This window comes from Anser anser (genome assembly GCF_964211835.1).
Source record: "Anser anser genome assembly, chromosome: 1".
Taxonomy (NCBI): Eukaryota; Metazoa; Chordata; class Aves; order Anseriformes; family Anatidae; genus Anser; species Anser anser.
Window position 1 is genome coordinate 43360886 of NC_139720.1, and position 14380 is coordinate 43375265.

Genomic DNA, 14380 nt, shown 5'->3' on the forward strand with positions numbered 1-14380 from the left:
TGGCATCCTCTTAAGAATAATGAAAAATGGACTTTCATATACAAACAGGAAATACTAGAAGCAATAAAAATATGGTTGGGTCATTTAGTTTATTTTATGTCCCTTACACACTGTTCTGTACTGGCTCAAAGTCTGGGACAGCTATGATCCGGCACCTTTGAAGACAATGCTATATGTGTCTTTGAAGTTGTAAGCTTGACAGTCACTGAACTTTAGAAAACTACTGTCGTGGAAGTCTTTTTTGCTGCTTCTACTTCTACTGCACTGGGATCAAAAGAAATAACGTGTGTCATTAGATAATTCCCATAAGGCTACTTGGAAGTGATGGGTCATCATTTAAATCTCTCTTTTAGACCTCACTAGCAGTTACTTTTGAGCTCAAAAACATGCCAAGCAACACTAAACACTCATTTCCTTCGCTTTATTCATAGGTTTGCATATGCTGTTGGGTCCGCAGTATGCAATAGCCATATTCCCAAAATTAAGGGCTTTAGCAAATCCTTGTCAAAATCAGCACCCGGATAAAAGATGACATAACGGGAACCACTTGTGCAACTTTATCTCAAATGTTCCTGTTGAGCTGAGAAGACAAGGAGAATGAAGGAAACTGCTGATGCTTCTTGTTTTAAATACTAACAAAAATGTACCTAAATGGAGTTTTCAAATAGTTTTATAATATCTTTTCTTTTCTGAAGGCATATTGAAAAATGGAGATTGAGGAGCATTTCTCATGAGTCTCATCAACAACTTCTGTTAAGTAGAAGCGGGGGGATGCTGAGGCTCCATCAAGGCAGAAATGAGAGCTTATGCAGATGCTACAGGGGCTTCCAACAAACTGTCAGCATAAATATTCCTCGGTAGTTCACCTAGCTGCTGATTTCTCTCAAGAGGAAGAAGCAGGCTTGAGAGGAACTGCAGCAGAGGCTACACTGTTTATCTCTAAGAGCGTTATGTAATGAAATTCGATACTGCAAAAATAAACTAAAATGACAATGCGAAGAAAACAAAGAAGATGCCGAGATGCATCGCCATCAAGCCATGAGAGTGACCTTCTGCAAGACATATGACCACAGCTCTGTATGGTACTAAGAACCACTCATCAGCACCACTCATCTAAAAGGTTTAGTAAACATGAACCAGCAACCCAGATAAACTGGAACATGGACAAGATATGTCATTGCTTTGATTTTATCTATTGCAGGACTCTTGTTGCACTCAAATATTACACTTTTATGAAAAGCACAACTAAACAAGCAGAGTGCAAATGCAAGTAGGTATACAGCCATCAGCTGACTCGGAAAATTGATCTTTAATCAAAGCCAATGGGAGAAAGCACTGATTAAAGATTAGTGATATGGTATGGCCCCATATTCTGGGGTACTACATCTGTGAAATCAATGTACTTAGCTCTAGGCAGCTAAAAGAAAAAGTGACAACAGCAGCTGTTTTAAATCTCCTGCAGTGAAGTCATGGAACTCATAGGGACTTAGTAATTGCATAGAGACTTAATAATGCCTTCTCTCAGATAATGCTTGGGCTGCCTGGCAAATTCATATAATTGCCATTAATGAAGGCCATCTGCTGAGTGACAAGGTAATCATTCCAAAAGTTCTCATTCATGCCATCCAGGGCTTGCAAGCAACTGAGTAAAGCTTCAATCACTTATGGCAAAGTGGTAATTGCAACTTCATTGTTTTTCAAAATTTGTGTAATTTCTGGTTACATTCATAGTTTAAAAAAAAGCACATATTTGAACACAGTGGGGTAATTTTATATAAAAATATATTTTCTGTACTTACTGCTAACTTCAGCTTTTCAAACTGCTGAACTTTCTAAATGCCTAAATACAGCATGGTGACGTGACAAAAAACAGTCAGCCCTTGATGTTTTTTTCTGCCCTAATTTACATAGTTTACAAATCTCTTCCTCAACTCATCATTATAGATATAACACTTGTAACCAGCAGAGGGAAAGCAAAACTTGGCAAAACATGAAAGCATTACCATTTTGCCATACCATCACCTTTGAATGAAACTAAATAATACCCTTTCCAAACAGGGATGGATGCATTTAAATTATTTTTATCATTATTTTATGTGGCTTTTCATTGCTGGGATACTGGTCATGCAAAAAGGACACAATGGTGCAGCAAAAGATTCTTGCAAATGTTACCCAGCCCCAGAATTAAGGTAAACTGGACTGGTTCAGCTGACATTAGAACCTACCTCAGTATTTAAAAAAAGTAAAACACTGAAACTTTACAATTAGCAGCCAGGAATGCTATTTTTAATGAAAAGCACAAACCTATTAATGTTTAAGCACGTGAAAATCTGAATGAATTTGGTCTATTTGGACAAATCCCTATTTGCTACTGCATGAATGCTACTGCCAAATTATCAGTGCAGCAATTCTAAGTAAGCCATCTGTAATACCAGAACCAGGTATCAGATTAGCCTAAGGAGAACTTTGCTTCCCAGCCAGTCTAATAGGGCATCATGCTAATATAACTATACTGCTGTTGTGACCTGAGTTACAAATCTGAGCTGACAAATCTCACTTGCTTTACTCCTATGAGTTGTCCTATTGGCCTTTTGCTTACTAATTGCCTTATTAGTAAGTCCAATATACCACTTTTGCTTAATCCTGACTAATACCACCATTTGCATGGGTAAATGTGACAGTAGGGGACCTTGGATGTCAGGTTTCATACTGAACCTATGTCACAGTTCTGTGCTGTGAATTATAGCATCTCTAGAGGTAAGTCTTTTCAATATATATGTATATGTGTAGAAGTTGCATTTTCTATTTAAAAACTTATTTTTTTAAAGCTGTGCTTGCCCTGTGGAGGTGAGAGACTGAAAGAATTCTGTTCCTCCTCCTGTAGCAAATACTCATCTCCCAGTGAAAAGAAAGAGTAACAGAGGGCAAGACTTCAACTCCGGGGCTGCCCTCACTGCCAGCCAAGAGTTTGGCCTAAGGAACCTCTATTTTTACTGGGAATGGGATTCATCAGGCAGAAAACAATGAAACTCAGCTTTCAGAGGCTAGGTTTGGGAGGTGGAAGAAATTCATTGTGTTATAAATTGAAGAAAGCAATCTCGGAATCTCTTGAAACACAACAAAACAAAGACTTTCAATGACTCCTGGAGTCCTACATTAAAATTCTAAATGGATAATTTTAATAAAAGCATGAATGAAGAGTTTTGCCTGAGTCCAGCTGACAGCATTACTGTTACGTTTAGTACAGCCCTTTAAAATGGAGTAAACCAGCATACTGGATTATTTGAAGTGAACAGCCAAGGGTTCCGGGTGTCGTAAATAGTAAAGTGATAAACATAGGATGTTTAGGTTGGAAATTAGGAGAAATTTCTCCTCAGAAAGAGCAGTCGGGCATTGCCACAGGTTGCCCAGGGAGGTGGCGGAGTCACTGTCCCTGGGGGTGTTCAAGGAAAGGTTGGACGTGGTGCTTAGGGACAAGGTTTAGTGGGTAATACTGGTGGCAGAGGTATAGTTGGACTAGATGATCTTGAAGGTCTTTTCCAACCTTAATGATTCTATGATAGTATTGCTAGACTCTGCCTTCACCCACTAGCACTCTTCTTCTGGTTCTTTAATACTTGCAAAAATACGTATCAGGGTTAGTTACAAAAAGCACAGACAGCTTGAGAAAATGACCAGATAGTAACACATTGTGGGATTCCAGTCATTCTGATTGCTAAAGCATGAAAATGACAATCATTAATTAAAGAAATTCGTTAAAGAAAATCATGCCAACTTGGCTTGCAGAACAGTATTACCTAGCATATAGTGAAGCTATGTTTTGAATATCATAAAATATAATCAAATATATCTCAGAAGTAAGCGTGGGGGGGAATATCCAGACCTCCTCAGAAATGGGTCAGAGTTCTGCCACTGCCATGTTTTAACTGGAAGTCACTAGTGGTCTTTACATTTTTACTGCTCTGTCCTTAAGATAATTTTATAGTAAGTATAAAAGTTTTAAATTACCGAAGTAGAAACCGAACTATCTTCAAAAACAACATGCTGTTCCACAGACTGTTTTCATACAAAACACACCACAGTAGAGTATTTTGTGTTGACTGTTCCTCCTTTTAAGAAATGATTGTCATTGACCCAGTCTTACAAAAGTGCTGTTGTGCAATGACCTGATATTTTGGTGGGAATCATAAGATAACAGAATAAAATAATGGCTACTGTTGTGCTTCTGGCTGCCACACAGCATTTTATAAAGGCCTTCTGAACAGATTATATTTGGTATTGAGAAATGTTTCACTATTGGTATATATGAGTCAGATTTATTTTAAATAATATCCACAGAGAAATACATTTGATTTAATCTTGACATGAAAATAGGGAAGAGAAGGATGGGTAGCAGGAAAGCCAGATACTCCTGAACGTTACACTACAGTTGAACGTACAGAAATAGAAACTTCAGAAACAACCCGAAAGAAAACTTCAGCTCATAGGGAGACGCATGGGCTTATCAACCTGTATCATTACTCTCCTGGCATTTCAGTACTGATTACCAAGTGTTAACAGTAAATAAAATTCTCATAATCTCTTAAGGCATGCCACATTTTTTGTTGATGATTTAGTGTGTTTTGCTCAATTGTTTAGTCTAACTTCTGTGCCTACAGCTCTCTTCATGGTTTATTGCCATACCAGAAGTTCATCTTATTTTACAGTTCACCTAACTTCCTTTTCACTGACTTACAACAATTAAAGTCACTTTATCAATTCAGGTTGCCTAGTTTTGTTTTTTTTTTTTATTGTTGTTGTTCTACATGAATATACCTTCTTAGTATTTCAGTTATGCATTCGCTCTTTGTGCCTTGCAGCTCATCTCTTTTAGTAATCCCCCAGGAATCAGAAGAATACAACACAGCAACAACTCTGAATAAATAGCAAAAACACATGGAAGAAAGGACTTTATAGTATAGCAGATGAGATTCATGCATCTTTTGCTGGGTGACAAGGCTATAGAAGCTTAATTAATTTTCATGCAGCTGGAGAGCTTTTGAAACAAATAATTTTAAAATGCAATTACAATTTTTTTCAAAATTCAATTTCCCTGTGACCAAACTTGGGTTACCTTGTCTTCTGGACTATGTGGTACAGCTAGGGATCTTCAGACAAAAAAGGAAATACTGAGGCCATTACATACTTCAGTTATTTCCATTATTTCCAGAGCTAATACGAATTCCTTCCTAGTGCCAGACAGAATATTTCAGTTGCTGGTACTTATATTTAGCTAATTGAGAACCATTAATCACCATTTCCTGACATAGTATCCTAGAAAAATGCCAAAGTACTTCTATTTAAATTTCATTCACTCAGACGCATTAAAAATATTTTATTTCTGTGAGATATTAGTTTGGGGATTTGAATTTGTGGGTTGATTTACCAAATAAGTTCCCATAAATACAATTCATTAGAGCTATTTAATAGATTCCCACATATTAGACTGGAATGTATATCATTAATAAAGTATCTCATACTTTTAAAGGCTAATTGATCATAAAGGTGACCTACTGTTTCTGCAGTTAAATAATTCCTAGTTATAGAGGGACGAGTCACAGCCAATCAATATTGCGTGGATTATAATTTATCTTCAATCATTTCATCTGCATTCAGTACAACATTAAGTCTCTTTGGGACATCCTTTAACAGTCAAACTCACTGGATAGTTAAGTGTCCATAATTTCTTAGACTGGAAAAGAAAATGTTTATTTTCCTAAGCTCGCTTATTATGGAATTTATAGGACTACAGGCATCTGTCTTAACCTGCTTTATTAGATTTTCTGATGAAAGAAAGTTAGGCTCAGACCTTGCATTATATACTGTACACACCACAATGCAAATCTGAATCTCAGCATATATTTAATAAGCAGCCTCTTCCAGAATTTGCATACTAATACACAGCCTGCCACTGCTCCTCATTCCATTTCAATTACTCCTACCTACTGCTGACACCCTGCCTACTGCACTGCTTTCACCAGGAAGGCTTCTGTGCTCCTCACAACTTTTCACATTACTTCCTGTCATACTTTCTCTTGTATGCTCAACAACTCTTCTCCTCTTCTTTTTGTAGGTGGCTAAGAGAGGGAATAAAAAGCTAGTCTCCACACTCTCACAGCTTGCACTCCGGCTAAGAGAAGATAAACAATGGGAAGGAGCATTTGCAGGGGAATTTTTGCCTATCCTCTGCTATCTCAGGCTTGAATATGCTTGGGGAAGACTGCACTCCTCAATAAAGTAGCTACTAGTCTCTCATGAACTCCAGTGCACACGAAGGACATGCAAGAAGGACATCCCTGATTAATTGCAAGGCACAAGACAAATATTCTGCAAGCCCTTCCTGCAGAGCTTGGAGATGTCTAACAATTCAACAAGGCCAAAACACTCCATGCTTTTAAACTATTATTTTTTAAATTGAAGAAATTATTTTGCTGAAATTTTCCAACATCTTTTCAACTGGCGAAAAAAAGAGTTACAGTCTAAATGGCTGCCAAAGGTAAGTAACTAAAAAGAAGAGCCACATTTTGAACAACCTTAAGTATTGCCAATACATATATGTCAATTCCTCTGCCCTTCTTGGATGAAAGGTTTTGCTATTGGACATTTTATATTGAAAATTTTCTTCTAAGAAAATATGTTTATATGTCATTCTGAATGGCTTTAATGATTTTTTGTTCTTCAATTTTGTTCTCCAATAGTGATGTATTAGATAGATAGGCTATATGTATGTAATATATGCTAAATATTTAAAAACAAATAAAGGATTTTGTTTACAAAGTTGGTAAAAATGACCTAACTGCTCATTCATCATACTCAACTCTTGTGTAACACCTAGCTGCAGGCTTACCAAATTGGCCATTACCTGGCCGTAAGACTCTAATAGCAATCAGATTGTCTGGCATTTGCAGGTTGTCTTTACACAACACTCTATAAAGACCTTTCATGCTATTGAGATGGTTTTGTCAAAATCCACTTTCAGCTCGCTGAACTGAGAGTGCATTTGTCTAAGCCCACTTTCCTACCTCCTAGGCTCTGTAACCGTTCCAAAAAGCTTCGTGTCTGTTTCTGTTACAAATATTTTCCAGAGATGAACGTAAATTTGTTAAGATTTAACTAATGATGCTCCAGAGATTGAAAATTCCTGTAACAATTGGAGTGCCAAACTCTGCTGTCTGAAGAAAACTAACTTTTCAGTGCTCTGTGGTCAATTAAAGAAGCATTTAGTTAGTTAAATGAAAGGACTAGTCAGAGTATCAGCTTTTCAGGGTCCATACTGACATTATTTATTGTCATTGAACACTATTCCCATTAAAAAGCCTTGACAACAGCCATTCATTTTAGTGGAAACCTCTCTCTGTTTCTCACATTGAAGAATATATTCCATAAAACAAAGAGCGTGATTGCATTCTGCTTATTAAACTGATGTCTGTTCTTCTCTTTCTTCCTTCCAGCCACCCAGCAGTCCACTCAATCAATGTGCTGCTGTTGCCTAGTTATCAGGAATTTAATCCTGCTGCCATTGAGGTAACATTAGATTTCCCATTGATTCAGTGTGGGAGGATTGGTTCCAGGCAGTAGATAGACAAACTGAAACAATTTCTTACAGATTTTCTGGAAAAAAAAAAGATGTTGCCTTCAACAGGGCATTTAGAGCTGCTTCAGACAGGCAGGCTAACAATGTTCAGTTTACTAGGTAAGAAATGTGACACAAGATCTATGGTTTTTGTCTAAGAAACTTCTTTTAGAAGTATTTATAATGTAACTGCTTTAAAGATACTAATAGTAAGTGTGTAGGAAGGGAGGTGCTTCTTCTCTATCTTGCCTTGAAGAAAACAATCATTTATCTACTGCTGGGCAGAGCTTAGGAAGGACCCTGACCATGCCTTGCAGTGTAATGATCACAGTTCTTAGCAATCTAACAAAAATTTCTGACATGTGGAGCAACATCCACTGGGACCTGACCACTGACTTCAAATGCAAGATTCCTATTAGCTCCAGTTAGCTTCCACACTCTGATTATATCTCACACCTGAGTTCAAAGAAAAGGCATTTAAGCTTGCACTGACCCAACTTGGCTTGTCCCCATGTGCTGTACAGGTTAGCACAGACCCTGAAACAGCACAAGCAGAATACTAAAGTACTAGTTAATCACCCTTTCTCCTCAGCAAGGCTAACTGCCTCAGGCTTGATACTGACGCAACTGTTCTGTGTCTGCTTTTCAGTAACTTCAGCTTCCTGCACGGTACAGGAAGCTACAGACACATCTCAGATCCATCATCTTATATATAAGGCACTCCTGCTTCTCCAGCACTGAAAGTCAAGTGGACTTTCATTTTTAGGATAGGAATGTTACTCTGAGAAATAACTAAAAATCTCACTTCCATACCTCTCTGATAGCTGTACAAAACTCACTCTGCAGCACCTTCTTTAGGGACTGTAGCTTGTGTACCGGTACTTCTCCAGATTCTTGCAGTTTCTCCAGTAACTCAATTGCTCTTGCAACATCTGAGTAGAAAAAGAAAAGGAACACAAGTCAGTATAAACAGAGGTTGTAAATGGAACGGCGACTAATTAAGTGACTAAACAGAGCACAGTGATGGTGAATTTAAATCCACTTTAGCAATAACTATTGTACTAATCTCATGTTATACCAGCCTCAGATAGGCACCAGCACTGCAGTCCAAAGATCCAAATCCCAAAGTATAGACAAATGGTGCATTTACTTCTACAACAAACACACACACAATGCTACATTCTCAAATGCAAAACTTTTCTGGAACAAAGCTAACAGTTCAAAGCAGCAGACCTAAAATATTTCTTACTTTTCTGCATACAAGAAAGCAGCACTGAAACATTGGGGTTTACTTTCAGAAAGTCTGAAAGAATGAGGCTGAGCCCTTATATAAGTACACTCTAACAACAATGTGCAAGAAAAGCATTTTATCTTTCCTTCTCTTAAATCTAAATATAAATTATGGATAAAGAAAATCTTCTAGAGACAAGTAAGAGTCTGCTAGTGAAGAATGAGAAGCCTGCTAATGAAGAGTAAATGAGAGTATATGAGTAAGGCTCTTGTCTAAGTCTCCAAAGACCTATGCTAAGTTTGCTGATTTGCCATGTAAATATCCTTATTACCAACAGAATACAGAAGCGCAGGAATACCACTTTTGGTGGCCTAAATTCTTCTTAAACCTCCATGTATCGTCAAGGGCAAAATCTAGGTGTTTCTGATTAGCAGTCCAGAGGGCTTAAGTGAGTAGCCATTCAGAGTGGTGAGCAGGGCTCTGGTCCAGCTGAATACAGTCCATAACCTCACTCACAACATTTTTCATCTTTAACACCAGTTCCTAATTCACACGCTAATTAGTAAGATACATTAAAAAAAAAATAAAAATAAAACCACACACACAAAAAAAAAAAACCACAACCAAACGAACAAAAAAACCCTGTCCATGAGATGCCCAACAATCCTTTATGGCTGGGGACACAGGAGCACAAGAAATACTAGCCTGTCTGATGGAGGCTAGCCTAATCAACAAAGAGACACATTGACTCATTAGGAGGAGTGAGCTGAGCAATATACATCCCAGTCAGCCTTCAAAATGGTAGAGCTTAATAGAGGGTTTTCTCCTCCTGTGCCATTTAATGCTACCTTGAGGCTCATCCTGTACATTTGCAGATATAGCTGAAGCTGGCAATGCTGTTGCCTTGACTGTGTGGTCATACTCACATCTTCTGGTGTATTTTGCATAGCTGCCAGAGCCACTATTGGTGAACTGCACTACTCTACTAAAAATAGGTCTGTATCCTAGCAATTAAATGAATTTATAGTACTAAATGATAAATGAATAATTGAAGTATCTTAATTCTGTGCGTTAACTGCGCTAAAAAGAAATAAGCTCCCTCCCCCCTGCCACACTACTCCAAAACATCTACAATGACTAGATGCATCTTTGCATAATTCTCCCAGCTGATGACAAGGATTTTACTGTTTGTGACTGGGAGATTATGCTAATTGAAAGAGTTCTTACAATCCTTGGCTTGTAGCTGAGCTATACTGACCAGATGTCTTAGGCATAAAAGACATGAGAAATTTTCTGGAAATAGAAAAAAGATGACAGTAGATGAGCTGTAATGGGAATAAAACCATAATAATGTATTTGCATTTGTAACACAATAATTATTATCCATCTGCATCAGTGCTAGGAAAAGAGAAGATGATGCCTCAAAGAATTTACAAGTAAGGTGATTTACAAAGGAGGTAAGCAACTGGTTAGCATGGTAAGTTATGCCACAGCAGCTCAACAGCCAAGTAACTCCTAAGCTCTTTTACAGACCTCTGTCAAAATACATCTCTAAATATGAGAGGAAACATGGCAGAAAGCCTGCAGAGTTTCTTTAAGAAGTTTCCCCTTACCCGGCTTCAGTTTACATTGCAGAGCAGTCTTGGTGCGCATGAAATTTCAGATGAAACTAAACCTAAACCCATGCTCAAAGACTGTGCCCATGCATTTACTCCAAGCTGTGCTTCAACTGCTAGTGGGCATCCAGTCCATGTCAGTGGGCCACAGCCAGTCTGAAATAACCTCTCCATACAACACATGCGATGCGGGCACGCGGTCCTCAGCACCACCTGCTCTACTTTGCTGATCTTCCCATTTTCCCACTGCACACTATTTGCTAGCAGCCAGTGTCATTCATAAGGGGTCATCTGAGACCCCCGAGACCTTGGTGTGATAGGAAATAGGCTGTATTTCCTTCCTGTAATAACCCTAAAGAGAAGCTTAAGGAACACTTAAAAAATGAAATTGCTCAAAGCACAAAAACTTAAGTGCAGCAAAGGCTTTTTGCTGATCCTTTATACAAGGTGAGTTCCAGCTAAAACTGAAGTTAAGAGCTTACTCAAAGAAGTGATGCCACTGGCAATGAGGCAGATTTCAAAGTCACATTGAAGGAAAAGCATATAGCAGGGAATCCACCCCTGGTGAAGTCAGATAGATCACTGCCATATGTTTCAGAAGTACTGGTATTCACCTGCTGGGATATTTTTCTTGTCCCAAACCCTCCTTTGATTACAAATGTAATCAGCTTTGCTTGCAAAAGTTACCATCAAGTAATTGTTCTTAACTACCATTTTCTTACATACTTGTGGAAAGCACAAATTTATGAAAAGTGTGGGTGTAAGAAGTACTCCAGGAATTATGTTAAAAACAGTTAAATTTCATGTAAATAAAATACTCTTGCTTTTCATTTCTGATTTGTCCTTTCTTTAATCAAAGGTATTTTTGAAACAACAGAAAATGATTTCTTGCCTACTCTTACAAGTGCATTATAAAATATGAACTCCATTATATTAATATTACGCTGATGGTAATGACACTGAGATCCATCCTCATTTCCCATATTTACATCCCTCATAAATTATCAGGAATTTTGAGTAACGATGTGGGTAGAATTATTCCTCTGTATTCCATGATGCGTACACTTTGAAAGGAATATGCACTTATTTGCCCTCTTTTTATATCCAATTCTCTTTTCTTATTATTTTTCACCTCTTTCTTCTTACTTCCTCCTACGTACACACAACTCCTTTCTTTCCCATTCTGCTTAACATTCACTTCCCTTTTTGTCTTCTCATCGTGATGCTTGCCTACAGCCTTTCAGGAAATAATAACGTTTCAGTGTGGTGGGTCACGTTATCAGTGAAACACAGAGAAGGCAGGGGGCTGTGGGTGGAACACATTTTATCAAGTGTGCTCATCAAAAGAAAAGCATGGCTCTCAGAAAAAAAAAAATCTCATTTCAAGTGTTCTTTCTGTTTTCATTTGAATGAAGTTTCATTTGCAATGCTAGTGGGACAGAAGCAGGAGGTTACTATATAGGCATTATGAAAGAGAAGTATCACTAGAACATAGAACCAGCAAGATACGGTACTGTGATACAAGAGGAACATTTCCATGCAATACTAAATTAATTCTGAACATATAGAAATATATCACAGTCCAACTGATAAAAAGGTCTTCCTGCCTAGTTATCACTTTTTTCTTCATGCTTTTGTTCTGGCATTACATACTGTTTTCACTAGCTGATTTTGTTCACATAGCTAAGCAATAAACAACGTAGACTGATCTGTTTAATTAGCTGGATGTTTTGAAAAGTAAACGTTATTTCCAATGTTTTGCAATCCAGCTTTTACGACTTGATAATTATGAATCCATGCACTACAGAAAAAATCCTGGCTGGTCTCCACTTGGTGGTCCTTCCGCAGGACTGTTAGCTTTGGGCAGATGAGATCCAGCATTCTGTGAAAGTTGTCCAGACTGTGGTTTAACGCTGGTATATTTTGTGAAGGCTTTAAGTTTGTTTCAGTTTCACCGAATCATAGAATCATTCAGGTTGGAAAAGACCTCTAAGATCATCTAGTCCAACCTTTATTTAGTCAGATACGTTACACATTACTAGGAATAAACATAGAAAATGATTTTAGTTTGTTAAATGCTCCCCATCTAATACCAGAGTGATTCTTCAAAAAGAACGTGCTTGCATGCTTTGTAATGCAAAATATGGAAACTGGTGTGTATCTACCAGCGTCCATCCTTCCTCTCATGCTCCTCCTCTGTGAGCACGTCAAATGTCAGTACGCAGTCCTTAAAATAAATATATTATCCTCTGACTCAAGGGACAATTAAGCAGAAAATAGTATGTTCTATAATACTAGCTTGGGTTCAAACAGTAATTACTCAGAAACATAGTATTTCTGTACTCTGATAAATATTCTAGAATCATATTGTTGGGTTGCTCCTGAAGCAAAAAAAATGGTGATCACTTGTTTGTTAACACGACATGACGAAACAGACTTCTCACATTCTCGAGGTCATTCTACTGCCTCATTCATGTTAACTGTGGAGAACTTCAATGAGTTAGTATGCCAGTTATTACGAAAAGTAAATGTGCTGAATAAACACCATGCTTTGGTACCTCACAAATTGACAGCAAGGACACTCAGCAAACCTTCGATACACTCACTAACTTCACTGTGGCATAACAAAAAAATAATCCTGGCAATTTTCAAGCTATATACCGTTGTATCCAAAGACCTTTAATTAGGCTGAGGGTGAAGAATTTGCATGACATAACAGGTCTTTATAATTGTCAGTTTTTGTTCCTCCAATGCTTTTGTTAAGGTTTAGTTGTTCCTTTACAGCTCATGAAAACATATGCCCAAATTTTGTTATTCTGTCAATTTTTTATCATCATTTCCAAAGCCTACGTAGGATGCTTATATTTAGCAAACTTATTCAAATACCATCAAATGACAGTAGGTGATCAATGGTCAGGCAATTAGAATTCCACAGTGATTACCAAAGTTCATTCATGATTCATAGCCAGTAGCCTTAATGCATTATATCAGACTCTCTATCTCTGTGACTTCTTCGGTAAAGCACAAGGCTTTAGAAAATTTCCAGCATGTATCTTCTGAAAATTTTCTGTATTACCAGAGCTCTGCTGTCAGTTGCTGCTTTGCATAACGTGACAATTCCCACCCTGGCGACAAAGAGCAGACTGCCCCACGTCCCTTCATTTAGCTCTTTGGTTCCTTGCTAACGACACAGTGCTCTCCTGAAATACAACAACTTAATACTTTTAATCCAACCTAGAGAGTTCAGGAAAACTGAGGCAGAAAGCAGACTTTTTTGCCAATTTGAGTTGCTGTGTTTGTCTTGCCCAGAATTTCATGGCAATCAGTAAGCGTAGAGGCGTACTTCACCATGGTAAATCAGAGTCGATGTGCAGGGAGCAAAAAGCTAAGCTGTTAGGATACAGCAATATTATTCAGCACTTGATCGTGTATATCTGTGAGGTCTGCTCAAATTAATTACAGCAAGAATAATAATATCAGTGCATTCGTACTCAAGTTTAGATGACATGGGTAGCAGTTAGAGATTTACTGCAGTGTCACTTCATACTCCTGTGGTTAAACATCCCTATGAAAGCACAAATAAATGTAACAAAGCACAACCAAACAGAGCTCTCATGATTCATCTGGTGGTGAGGGTTTCAACTCACCATACTTCTGACGCAGACATCTACAGCTCAGCTTCTCACCCTAGACTGTCGCTACTTTTGATGAAGAAAAACAGTCACTTTCAGGCTACAATTCATCTGGCCTAATTTAGATGAGATGAATCATGCTCTGGGAGTGCCTGTTCTCTTTGTTGACTATAAAGGGAGAATAGATGATTAGCTCAGATGTACATGCCTACATCCTACATATTAAATGGTATGATGAAGCCCACTCTTATTATCCAGATACATTGTGAACGACTCAAGCAAATTTACC

General features: G+C 37.9%; 1 protein-coding gene across 2 annotated transcripts in view; it reads right to left on the bottom strand.

Moving 5' to 3' along the window:
* The window catches only part of LIN7A (lin-7 homolog A, crumbs cell polarity complex component), a 49399-nt gene that overhangs the window by 22562 nt on the left and 12457 nt on the right, over positions 1 to 14380 (bottom strand). For both annotated transcript variants that reach the window (XM_083815207.1, XM_083815208.1), the window contains exon 2: positions 8426 to 8544. In XM_083815207.1, the coding sequence (XP_083671333.1) occupies positions 8426 to 8544 (119 nt within the window). The remainder of the gene's footprint in view (positions 1 to 8425; positions 8545 to 14380) is intronic.